A 12,538-nucleotide genomic window follows, 5' to 3' on the forward strand; every position below is an offset into this window, starting at 1 on the left:
CGTGGTGACGGTCGTTCAGATTTGTGGCTTTTTTCATCCAGACTTCACCAAAATCAGAGTTGGGATTGTTGGTTTATTTAAAGCTTTCAGGCTACAGCTTTGATGTATGATTTAAAAGAGACAAGCTGGCAGCCCCCCTGCTCTTGTGTTTGCAGTAATGGCAGAAGATGGGCATATGGAGGTGACCCACGGTGTCACCCTCTCTTGGGTCCTGACAGCAAAGGGAATAGCTGTGTCTTAGGGCTGGCCTGGAAAAGACCATGTCCAGGTGAACGCTGATGCTGAGTCTGCTGCCAGGGGTGGGGAACAGACCATCATGCCCCTGTTTCTGCTGACATCCACCCAAAAAGGGCCCATCAACACTCAACTCTGGGAGTTTGGCTGGTCTACACTGCTCTCAGAGGACACGTGCTTTGGGACTGTTTGCAGGCACTGAAGAAGAGGAGCCTGCTCTTAGCTTCCCTCGGGCACTCCAGAAGGTCCATCTGTGCCCTGGCTGTCCCCACTTCCCCCAGATGATGCTGATGGCTGGGAGGGGGACAGAGTAGAAGTTTGTGGCTATAGGAGTGCCAGCAATGGAGCATGTGAAACATTTAGGGGCCTGCCGTGCCCCACTTTGCCCCACACAATGTTTTTTCCTGCCCTTTCCATCTGTTATGGTACAAACCACAGCCTGCCTTGTGCCACCTGGGCAACACTAGCACTGGCCAACACACAGAGCTCAGTTTGGGCAATGAGAGGGACTTTGGTTTGCTCCCGTTGCAATAAAAGACGTTTTCCCAATGCTTTTCCTTTGCCTTCTCCCTTGGGTGCAAGCGGCATCCATGCACTGGGCTGATGCTCACATGGCGGGGGTGAAGCTGGTGCTGGCTGGAGGCCTGGGCACAGGTCAGCAGCTTGCAGCACTTGCAGCCTTGCAGCGAAGCCTCAATAGTGAAGAAGTCCTCCTTGGAATGGGTGGGTTTGGTTTTGGTTGTGGTTTGCATCCTCCCAAAAGCTGGCACTGTGTGCAGGGAGGGTGTGCGAGGCTTGCTGGGGACATGGGGACAGCGAGGGAAGTCTGGTTTGTGCTGGGTCCCAGCTAAATGGCTGTGTATGGCACAGGGATGAGTGTTGATGGCAAAGTCCAAACCCCAGTGGGGCTACAGCAAAAGCCCAATTCGTTTCTAATCAGATTTCAGAGAAACACAGAATCACAGAATGGTTCGGGTTGGAAGGGACCTTAAAGCTCATCTCATTCCACCCCCCTGCCATGGGCAGGGACACCTCCCACTGGACCAGGCTGTTCAAAGCCTCATCCAGCCTGGCCTTGAACACCTCCAAGGATTGACAACTTCCCTGGGCAACCTGTTCCAGTGCCTCACCACCCCCACAGTAAAGAATTTCTTCCTGATTTCCAATCTAAATCTACCCTCCTTCAGTTTGGGGCCGTTACCCCTCATCCTATCACTCCACTCCCTGATAAAGAGTCCCTCCCCATCTCTCCTGTAGGCCCCCTTTAGGTACTGGAAGGGGTTATAAGGTCTCCTTGGAGCCTTCTCTTCTCCAGACTGAACAACCCCAACTCTCTCAGTCTGTCCTCATAGCAGAGGTGCTCCAGCCCTCTGATCATCTTCGTGGCCCTTTCAAGGCAGTGCCTATGGGTGACAGCAGATCGATGGCTGCTGACCCATGAGAATCTGGATGGGAGCGTCTCCATCCCTGCCTGAAATCACACCTTTAATAAAAGTAAGAAAAACACAACAGGCAGGCAAAGCCCAAGGCTGGGGAGGACCATGGTGAAAGGACAAGCTGACAGCCGCGGAGTCCCTTCGGGCACATGGCCAGACTGGCAGCCTCAAGGAAAAACCAACCTCCTCAATCACAGCTCATCCCGAGCCAGGCGGGAGCTGCCAGCCTGCAGATCCCTCACACCACGAGAGCCATAAAGATGCTCCGGGCTGATGCAAAATCCCAGGGGCCAAGTAGAGAAAAGCGGGGGTTTTTATTTATTTTACTATTATTTTTTGCCAGTAGGGCTGGGTGGTTTTTAACTCAGCTATCATCAAATATTAAGGGCAAAAATCTCCCCCCATCAAAAAAACCCGGCAGCCTGGGGTGAACAATGGGCTGTGGGAGAGTCTCATGTCACCAGTAGCTCCTGGGAGTGCAAAAAACCAACCCAGACTGAAGCTTAGAAAGGCAAACAAGAGGTCCCACTGGTAGCACACAGCCCCAGTGTGGCAGGAGGATGCGGATGGTGGCCACCGTGCCACCATTTCGCAGAATGCCTCCAGCACCCGTCCCCTGTGGCTCCCCGCAACTCGGCTGGATAGCAGGGAAAGGTAGTGGGGGAAAGACCAGAAAGGGACGGGGATTTGGGGGAAAGATTTTTGCAGCCGAATGGAACCGGGCAGCTCATCCCCAGAGTTTGCGAAAATCTCAGTGATGCCTTTTTTCCCCCCCCAGCTGTGATGGAGGCAGGCGGCAGAGCCATGCGTGTGCATACAGAGCACACTGATTATGGGAGTAGAGATGCGGTGTGAGGGGGCTGGAGCCCGGCTCTCCCGCCTCTCTCCAGCACCATGGGCATCAGCTTTTCAGAAAGATTTTTTCTTGCTGCAACAGCCACCAGAGGAATTTTGCTGGGTCCTCATGGGACCCTTCAGTTGCCCTGAGCCCGGCTGTCGGGGACCATCAGGGCTTCAAAGCAGACACTGAGAGAGAAAGAATTCAGAAACGCTTTTTTGTCCTCAGGGGAGATACATCGGTGGAAACCACCCTCCTGGAGTATGAGAAAGCCCTGGTAAGTACCTAGAGATGGTCTGTTAACTCTGAACACCGCTGCTAGACTAAGCATTGCTTTCCCTTTCACATCCCTGGATTAAAGCAGGTTTTTCCCTCCCGCTTGCCACAGGAGAGATAACATTACTGCAGCTCGAGCTGCTTTCAGGGGCATCTAGAAAATCATTGAATCATAGAATTGTCTAGGCTGGAAGGGACCTTTCAGATCGTCGAGTCCAACCATCAACCTGACACTGACAAAAACCATCACTAAACCACGTCGCTGAGCACCAAGTCTACCTGTCTTTTAAATACACCCAGGGATGAGGATTCTACCACTTCCCTGGGCAGCCTGTTCCAATGCTTGATAACCCTGTCAGTGTAGAAATTTTTGCTAATATCTTATCCAAACCTCCCCTGGCTCAGGTATTCCGTCTCATCACGCTTGGCACTGCTCTTGTGCCACTGTGACCATACAGGGTTCTTGTAGCATCACTGGTGGATGACGGGGGTCTGAGCTGGTTTTGGGGCTGTTTCACCTGGGCACCAAACCAGCTCTGGAGTGAGTGCAGTGTTCTACAGCCCCTGTTTACTTTTTACATGGACCAGCTCTGGGGCAAAACCCTAAAGAAAGGAGCTGTCTTATGCTTTGGGGCCATGCACAGCTTTACCTCCCAGGTGCCTACTAGCAGCATGCTGGACTCAGCAAAGGAATTGGTCTCTCACTTTGGGAAGGAGCTTTGCAGCCCAGAGACCCCAGGACTCTTCTAAACTGCTGTCTTGTCTCCTTTAGACTTCTCTTTGCTTTAAAACAGGGAATATTCGACCAAGAGTAGAGAGCATTTCACAGCAAGCCTGCTTACCCTAAGCCTGCAGGTGCTGCTGAGACACCTTCACCCAGGAGAAATCACCTTGCTGGGCTGAAGGATGGTGGCTCATGGACAAGGATCTCCATCAACACAACTGGTGGCATGGGAGAACATTTTCCGTGTGAAAACTGAGGCAGGAGGGCACTTGGGCTGGGGTGTTAATTGTCTGAGATTTCTCAGGAGGATGATGGCCAAGTCCCCTCCTGGGACCTGAAGGATCACACCCTTTGGCTCTAAACGTGGTCCCAAAACACACATGGATCCTATTAGGTCCAAACCCATGCACGACCATGCATGTTTTAATCTTGCCTGCCATGAGATTTCACCACATGCTTACAGGCTTGGCTCTATCCACACCACAAGCATGGTTCTCAATAATGTCTTCCAATAAAAGGGGGGAAATGGTTGCCACAGCACCAGCAAGTGCTGTAGCTTCTTTCTCCTTGCTCAGCCAGCTGAGGCTGTAGAAATGCAAACTCCCCTTACTCCTGCATCAGTATCCATCTGATGTGCAGGATGAAAATTGTATGCTTTCCCCTTCAGGATAATCACAGAATACGTTTTGTAAAAAAAAAGTACTCCACTGCAACTGCCTCCCTCACTAAGTAAATGAAATTATAAATATCTCAAGGGATCAGCCGTGAAACTGGCTAACAAAGGAGTCCATGTAATTTCCTTTATAAATCAGAAGCATGCATGGCATTTCTTGCTGGGAAAAGATTATGAGCAGAGACTGTGTTTCTATACATTCTATTTGTCATACTGCAATAATAAAGACAGCCATCCAATATATTTTATTAAGTAAGTTATTCTACAGCACTTGCCACACAGAAGAGAGGTCACACTGTTTTCTTCAAACGCCATACAGAAGTAGTTCTGCTGTAAAAACCATTAGAATTCCCAGGTCATTCAAGTTATTCGTTCATTAATCCCTGAGACCATTGTGTAGCTGATGGAGGAGCCTGTTAGGAAACCCAGAGGAAATAGGCGACTTCGTCCAGGTCAACGGGATAGTCCGTGAGCAGCACCGGGGTCTTCTCAAACAACTCCCCCTTGTAGCTGCGCCACTTGCCTGCCGGCAGGTAAACGTCACGCTCCTGTTTGCCCATCTCCAGGACAGGGGCCACCATGAGGGTGTCCCCAATGAGGAACTGGGAGTCGATCCTGTGAGCGGCCTCGTCGCGGGGCGAGATCCACCAGATGGGACGGATGATGGGGTCACCCGTGTCGGTGACTTCCCCAGCCAGCTCCAGCAGCAGCGGGGCCACCAGTGACTCATGAAGCTCCGTGAACTTCTGTGCAATCTCCACCACCTCCTTGTCGTAGAGCCAGGGAGGGATGGAGAACTGCATGGAGGGCATGAACGCCGACAGCTCCAGCCACCGGATGTACAGCTCCCGGTCAGGGATCTCCACCGCACCGTCTGTCTTGTTGGGGAGGAAGTTTCCTCCAATCATATCTGGCAGTACAAAAGGGTACCCCAGCATGCTGATGGTGAGGACCGTGGGGATGAGGGACTTGAGGCCAAGCTCGTAGCCCCAGACAGAGTCACGGTCAATGATACGGAAGAAGCAGGAGATGTTCTGCGATTGGTAGCCCACCCGCACTTCAGCCAGCTCATAGAAGGGGATGGCCATCTCTGTGTAGCGCCGTGACCAGATGCTGGGGTCTGAGAGTGGGCGGAAGGTGCTGAACTGCTTGGGCAGGTAGCTGGTCTCACCCGCATCGAACTTGAAGGACGAGATGCCATACTTGTGTCGGAGCTGGCGCAGCTGGCTCTGGAACCAGTCCCGGGCTGCTGGGTTGGTGAAGTCCAGGATGGCCCCAATGCCATTCCACCACTTCACCATTGCTGGCAGTCGTCCCAATGTCTTCTTGATGAACAGCTGACGCTCGATCCCCATCTCAAAATTGGAGGAATCTATGTGTACAAAGGGATGAATCCACAGGGTGACCTTGAACCCATCTTCCCTCAGTTTTGCAAACATCTCTGTTACATTGGGGAACTTGACAGGGTCAAAGTCAAAGTCCCCATAGGCTTGCGTGTACATGTCATCAATTTCAATGTGGCTGCAGTTGAAACGGTACTTCTTAATGTTTCTTGCAAAATGCAGAACTTTATCCTGGTCGATATCTTTTTTGTAGAGGGCCCAGGTGGACCAGATCGGGTATCGGAAAGCATTCTCGGCAGGGATCTTGGAGGGTTTGTTGAAGTACCTGCGCACCATGTACTTGTGGATGGAGGTGACGTCGGAGCCCACGCAGACGCGGTAGCTGAGCTCGGGGAAGGGCTGCTGCCCCGGCGGGGGCTTGTAGGGTGAGTCCTTGTAGCGGGCCTGGAAGAAGAGGGCGCGCTCGGTGGCGTTGAAGCCCAGGTGGAAGGGCACGGAGTCGTTGATCTTGATGGCTGCCGCCTTGGAGGAGAGCCAGTAGCGTTCGAGGATGCCACCAAAGCTGTCGCGGAAGGAGTAGACATCGCTTGTCACATAGGGCACGGGCTCCTGGTAGCCGGCCAGGCGGATGGGCCAGTGCTGGGTGCTCATCTCTGAGCCCCCGTACCAGTGGGCGTCCTCCCAGAACATGGTGTGCTCCACCGCCGGGCCGGCTGCCAGCTCCTCCCAGCGCACGCGGTAGCACATCACTGTGTCCTTAGGCTTGACCGTCTGGATGAAGAAGTTGAGCGGCCCCCTGCCCGACCGCGTGCAGCTCAAAATCTCGCCCTCCTTGGAGCACGACTCCAGGTCCAGGCTGCCTGAGCGGAAGGCCAGACGGAAGACCACCTCCCCGTGCTGGTTCCTGATGACGAAGCCATCCGCCCGCAGGTCCATCAGCTCCGTCTTGAGCTGCTCCACCTTCCGCAGGGACGCCGTGTAGTAGCACCAGGCCACCACCACGGCAATGAACAGGATAAGGCCCAGCAAGATGGCCCCGAGCATGGGCTTCAGCTCCTTGGAGGGCTTCTTCTCCACTGGCTTGATGTTTTTGGGCAAAGGCGTTTCTTTGGCATCCCCCTTTTGAGCGTTTCCATGTTTTCCCGCTCGGTGGGTAATCAGACTGTCCATGTCTCCTTAGTTAGAAAATTTGCTGCCGAATTTTTTTCAACTGGTTGCGTAAATTCCAAGACGCTGTATGAAGGGGACCAGAGTCTCCTTTCCGAAGCCTGGGCACTCACACCTGCAGTGTTATTTCATGAAGGAGAGGGTTATAAATACACAAAAAAGCCAGTAAAATCTTGATAACTGTGGTCGGCGGGCCCTCTCCTCCCGTGTGCAGCGCTGGCTCTGCAGCTCTGGCTTGCTGTGCCCTGTGCAGTGGCAGCTTGTTCACTGGCAGCTGGGCTGAGCTTTTTTGGAATGGGGCTGTGCCAGGATTCCCGTGACCTTCTCTTGGCTGCAGCCTCACTGCGTCCCACAGAGCAAGGGCAAGGGGATGAAAGTCAGGCCAGAGCCTGCAGGAGAATGGGACCAGGGATAGGAGCTGGTACCTGAGCATACAAGATGGATATCACAATCTGATCTGTCTTCACATGAATTACACACCCTGCTGGATTTTAGCACCTGTCCGCAACTTCTCTGCATCAAATGCAGGCAGAGAAATGCTGCGCTGAAGTGCCCAGCCTCTGCCTGCCATTCCCCACCACCCACCAGGGATGCAGCCGGCAAGCGATGTTTTATCTCCCTGCACTTTGCTCCTTCCCTGAGCTGCATGGGGACAAGGGGACACACAGGCTTTGTAGCCGGTGCTGCACTGCTCCAGGGAGGCTGGGCAGAGCCCTTCAGCTGCCTGTCCTGGAGACCTCACAGTGGGACAGCCCCTCTTGCCCGGGCAAGGGAAAAAGAGGATGTTTCCCTGCATCTTCTTCTCCATTTTTTATCCTAATTCACTTTCTGTAACTCCCAGGCTTATGCCAGGCAAGATGCTACAGTGCAGAGAGGGTGGAAGATATTTAGGCACAGAGTTTGGGGGTGGGGGTGTCAAACTGAAGTTGTTGCAAGATCAGGACTACATTAAAACCTTGTTTTGCTGAGAAATGCACGAGGAAACGACACATGTCCTAGCTCCATCAAGTGCCACCAAGGCAGCCGGTGCAGGGCAGCTCGCAGCATCTGAAAGAGCATCCCCCACCAACATAAATGACAGGCGGGGGAAACTGAGGCAGGTGGCTCCAGGCAACACACTCTGTGCAACCTGGCTCCCAGCTTCCCTGGTCCCATCCTGGGGTCTGTGTTATCTGACAGGAGGAAAATTCTCAGGAGCAGCCTGTATGGAGAGGAGGGAAAAGAGCCAGCTTGCTTCTCCGAGCCATGCCCGGCAATACTTACTGGGCATATTTACCCGCACCACCATGACATCAGTATCTAAGTATACAGAGAAGATAAGCTGCCCAGGGAGCCATTAAAAATACCAGAGGTCACTGCATTTGGGATCGATCGCAGCAACCTCCCAAGCACCCGCAGGAGCCACTTGGTTGGTTTTTGTAACGCGCTCTCAGGGTGAGCGAGGCTTTGCTGCAAAAAAGAGCCAGAGCAGATAAAAGCCTTCCCAAGTGAGCCCTGTCTGGGGTAGGGGGTGAGAGAAGGAAGGTCGCTGCTACCCCAAAGAGGTGGTGGTTCCAGGACAGGGACAGTTTTGGGGAGCAGGTTGGGTTACAGGCGCACTCAGGGCACTCTGCCAGCCCCAAAGTGCTCAGACCTGGCAGGCTCCCTGGTGCTGGCCCGGCTCCTGACACGGCTTTGCGGCTCCAGCTCGGGTGGTTTCCAGCGAAACCCTGGTGTTTTTGCAAAACAAGCCCTTTTGCTTTGAAGATGTTTTTATGTGCTGGGTCGGTCCTTGGTTGCCGCCCTCGGAACTTTTCGTCCTCTTCTTCCTTCCTCCTTTTGCCCTCCCACCCAGCTTGGAGACAGGGTTTTTCTTTAAGATGAGCCCCACCATTTTCCAGAGTGAAAAAACAAGGAAGGGAAAGGGAGAGGGAAGAGGGAAACAAGTTTTTCAGGATTTCTGTTTGTTTTTTTTAAAATGTTAAATAACAACATATTAAAAAAAAAACAAAACTTGGGGACATCAGGACTCCAAAACCCCTACAGGAATAAAGGATGTGTGCGGTTTTCCACTTTTTAATGCAGTGATTTCTCTCCCAGACAATCGCTTTAGATCCCCTGGTTTACCCAGGGGCAGAAGATCAGGGGCAGAAAGGCAGGGGATCAGAGGTCCTGGGCCAAGCTCTCCTGTCCCCAGGGCCTTTTGGGTTTTCCTCCCCCCTGTGATGCGGTGAGATGCTGTGTTGGTATTCCAGCCCTGCCCCTCACGGAGGAGAGGTACTGCCTGGGAGATGTGGGTAATCGGCTGGGAAGAGCAGGTGCTGGCACATCTGGAGGCAGAGCGGGATGAAATTGGGATTCCTGAGATATATATCACCGGGGTTAAGGGAGTATCTGAAGCTGCAAACTCCTGTCCTTCAATGCTTATGTCTCATGAAAGCATTAAACATCTGCTAGCCAAGCCAGTGGCCTGAGAGCTGCCCAGGGGTGATGACGAGTGCTGCCAAGGGGCACATATCAGTCACCCAGAGCCTGGATCCAGCCTTTTCCTTGCTCTGTCCATGGCATTATGGCATCACAGCATCCCTTCCCTGTGAATATTTAACTGGTCCTTGCAAAACCTCTCAGCTCCGGGGAATACTTAATTAACCCCGGCAAAGTGCAACCGCTTCCAAGCAAGGATGGGCCAAATCTTCCCAGAGTGCCCTGAAAACCAGATGACCCAGGGATGCAGGCACACTTGGACTGTATTTGGGATGGTTTATCAGGTGCTAATCTGGTACAGGTCCAGCCCCATCAATCCCCCAGGTCTTCCTCTGAAAGTAGTCGCGAGTCCTCCCCACAAGGATCTCAGCAGCCCTTAGCGTGCACAGATTAAACATTGACATACCCAGCACCATGACATGTAGAAAATGAGCCGGGACTTTAGACCCTCTTAAATGGGAGCTAAGCAAGGGTCAGACAGCTCGAAGGGCAGCTAAGCCCCTAAACTCCTTTGTCCACATACCCTCAGAGCCTCCTCCAAAATCTATCCCCAGAAACCCCCCTGATCTCTTGGCACATGAGGCACAAGTTTGTCCACCTCAGGCCAGGCCCCAGCTGTGTGACACCTGAATCCTCAGACTTTTGCCTTTCCAACACATTTACCTGCCTGCTGGTGCAGGGGGAAGATCACTCATCAGCAAACAATTCTGTCTTTAAATAAAGGGATAGTTTTCTATATTAAGATTCCTTTTATAACAGATTACCAAACACTTAGGAGTCATTATCAGGTGCTCATAGGGAAGGTATATGACATGTTCTAGAAGAAAGAGCCATAGGTAGCTATAAGCTATGGTCATAAACAAACTGTTGCCCTGTCAAACTCTGCAAGAACTGATTAATCATTTACTGAGCTCTTTTAATCTGTTTCAAATGGCAGCTTTTTAACAGAAAACACACCCAAAGAAGAAAGCAATTCCCATCAGCCCTCATTTCCCACAGCAGCCTGGCACACGCAGGTGTCATATGGGGGATTTATTGCTAAAAGGGGCCCAGGGGAGGTTTGCTCACCATTTTTTCTGTGTGCATAGATGACGTGAGAAAAGAGATATCTGCTATCGCTGCAGCCAAAGAGGGGGAGCAAGGGAGAGCCAAGGTCATCGCATGAGCTGACACAGATTAGCTACAAAGCCAACAAGGCTTAACATAAGGGGGAAGTGGCTGGGGGATGGATGCAGAGGGTGAGGTGACATTGCCAAGGACACTCTGCAGTCCGTGTAGTGCAGGTAGGGGCATCGACGTCCCTGGACGTGGATAGAGTCTTTCCCATGGACCAATGCCTGATCCTGCTCCTACTGAGAGCTGGGAAAAAAAATCAAAGCTTGCTTGTGCCCTGAAGCAGGGAGGATATTAGTCAGAGCACTGCGTGCCCCTCTCACCCTAGCTCTGGGCTTTGAGCAATTCCTGATAGCTCCAGCGAGGACAACAGCTATGGCTGGCCTCACCACCTCGACCGTTGGCTCTTGGGGATCTCGCCCAGGTCCTTGAGCTGAAATAGCAGTTTGGTTCATATTAACCCCGTACCAGCAACAGAGTCCGACCTGCTGGGAGTCTTGTGGCTGTATCCTGCAGGGATGCACCAGCAGTATGGAGAGACCTGCACCAGCTCAATGCCCACCAGACTGCTCTGAGTAGTCTTATTTCTGGCAACCATGCTGATCTGGGGTTCTCTGCACAGCTCCCCATGGCTCCTGATGCCCAGAGGGGTTTTAGCTCACCTCAGTGTGAAGGAGGCTGCAGTCTCTGCTGGCTTGTGCCTGTACAAAGTGCTGCTGTGAAGACGGTAAACCCATGTAAGCCTGACAGTGCTATAAGCCCCCTGGAGCCACGCAAATCCAGCTCAGGTCTAGAGCAGAAATATTGCCTGACCTTTTTCCTTATCAAGAGGATCACAGTCCTTCACCGCTGGGAATAAAGCAGAGTTTACTGTACAGGTGTTTCAGTCCTAATTGCTATAAGAGCAGGCAATGGAAAGTCCCACTCCCACCCTCTTATATGAACAAACTCCTTCTTTCCAAGCCAGGAGAAAAAAACTGCAAGATCAACTTTTTCCTCATTTCAGGGCTTTCTCTGACTCCTGAGCCTGCACAGTGTCCATGTGCTGCTCCAAGCTGCAAGTAGTGGCCACAGCATCCCACTGCACTCTGCAGCGCCGCTCTGCTCGCAGCCTTGGGATGGAGCTCCACCTGCTGAGCCAGTGGCCCAGGCTGAAACCCGGCTGCAGAGTGACCAGTCATCAGATAACCCCCTTGGCAACACCGAGCCTGTCTGACCCTGTTGCATCAGGATCAGTGCTTGTGAGGACCTCCAGGGAATTGTTGAGGTGCCTCCCCCTGATGAAAAGGCAAACTGAGCAGAGAGTGATAAGCAAAGCACAGGCAAGGGGAAAAAAAGGTCGTCGTGTGCTGCTGCTGCAATCATGTGAGCACTGGAGGACAGTGGAAATATAGGAAAAATTGTGGGAAAAGAGAGTGCTCTCATCTCAGGCTGCTCTGAATGAAGTCAGTGAGCTGGGCCTGGGCCAGTTGAAGCAATAAGCCCGGAAGGAAGCTGGTCCTGAACTGGGCTTTATCCCACTTAGACCCAGGCTCAGTTGAAGGCTCTGCTTGGAGAGGGAGCCCTTGAGAGCTGCCTGCGACAGCAGCAAGATAAAAAGGCTCAATGCTCGAAGGCTTTCACCTTGGAGGGGAACCGCTCTTAATTGCTATTTTCTTGTGAAAATGAGCCAGAGACCTACTATGAGCATCAAATGCTCCAGGTAGGTCCTTGAGGGATGCTTCAGGCTCTGCATCAGTTAAGCCAACTGCCTGCCAGGATGAGAGTTCCTGGGCAATTTATCTCATACCTGCCCCTGTGGGACTTCTTGAAGCGCTGATGCACCCCCAGTGTGAGATGAAGCTCTCAGGCAGGCTGAGGGCATCTGCTCCGGGCTCCCCACAGTCTTAGCTGGCTGCTCACAGGGGAGCAGGGCTGCAAGGGCCACATCTAACTCAGACATCTCTGGAGATGCTGCTTTATCCCAAACCAGCTCCATTTCCCAGCCATGGGTATGTAAAAGTCTCTTTTCCCTTCTGCATCCCTTCCTGGAGGTACAGAATCTTTACTGTGGTTATTTTCCTATACATTTGATGCCAAGTGCTTCTCTGTGATCAAAGGTTTCACTGCAGAGACAACCCCATGATGGCCAGACCCCTCAGCTTGCCTCAGCACTTATCCAACTTCGACCAGGGCAATGAAAGCCCATCTTCGAAGTGGATGTGGATGGAGGAACAAATTGTGATTACTGCCAGCCAGTAGCCAGAGGGATGTGACAGGGGTTTTACCATG

The 12,538-nt window shown here is 52.4% G+C and overlaps 1 protein-coding gene across 1 annotated transcript; it reads right to left on the bottom strand.

Moving 5' to 3' along the window:
* Positions 1-4,392: 4,392 nt before the first annotated feature.
* LOC134508411 (myogenesis-regulating glycosidase-like) lies at positions 4,393-6,914 on the bottom strand. The gene has a single exon (XM_063320023.1). The coding sequence runs from the start codon at positions 6,692-6,694 to the stop codon at positions 4,598-4,600; it is 2,097 nt and encodes a 698-aa protein (XP_063176093.1). The 5' UTR covers positions 6,695-6,914; the 3' UTR covers positions 4,393-4,597.
* Positions 6,915-12,538: the final 5,624 nt, after the last annotated feature.

The sequence above is a fragment of the Chroicocephalus ridibundus genome, chromosome Z, assembly GCF_963924245.1.
Source record: "Chroicocephalus ridibundus chromosome Z, bChrRid1.1, whole genome shotgun sequence".
NCBI classification, from domain to species: Eukaryota; Metazoa; Chordata; class Aves; order Charadriiformes; family Laridae; genus Chroicocephalus; species Chroicocephalus ridibundus.

Coding starts and splice junctions, on each gene's coding strand:
- LOC134508411 (XM_063320023.1), bottom strand. CDS start 6,694: ATGGACAGTCTGATTACCCACCGAGCGGGAAAACATGGAAACGCTCAA.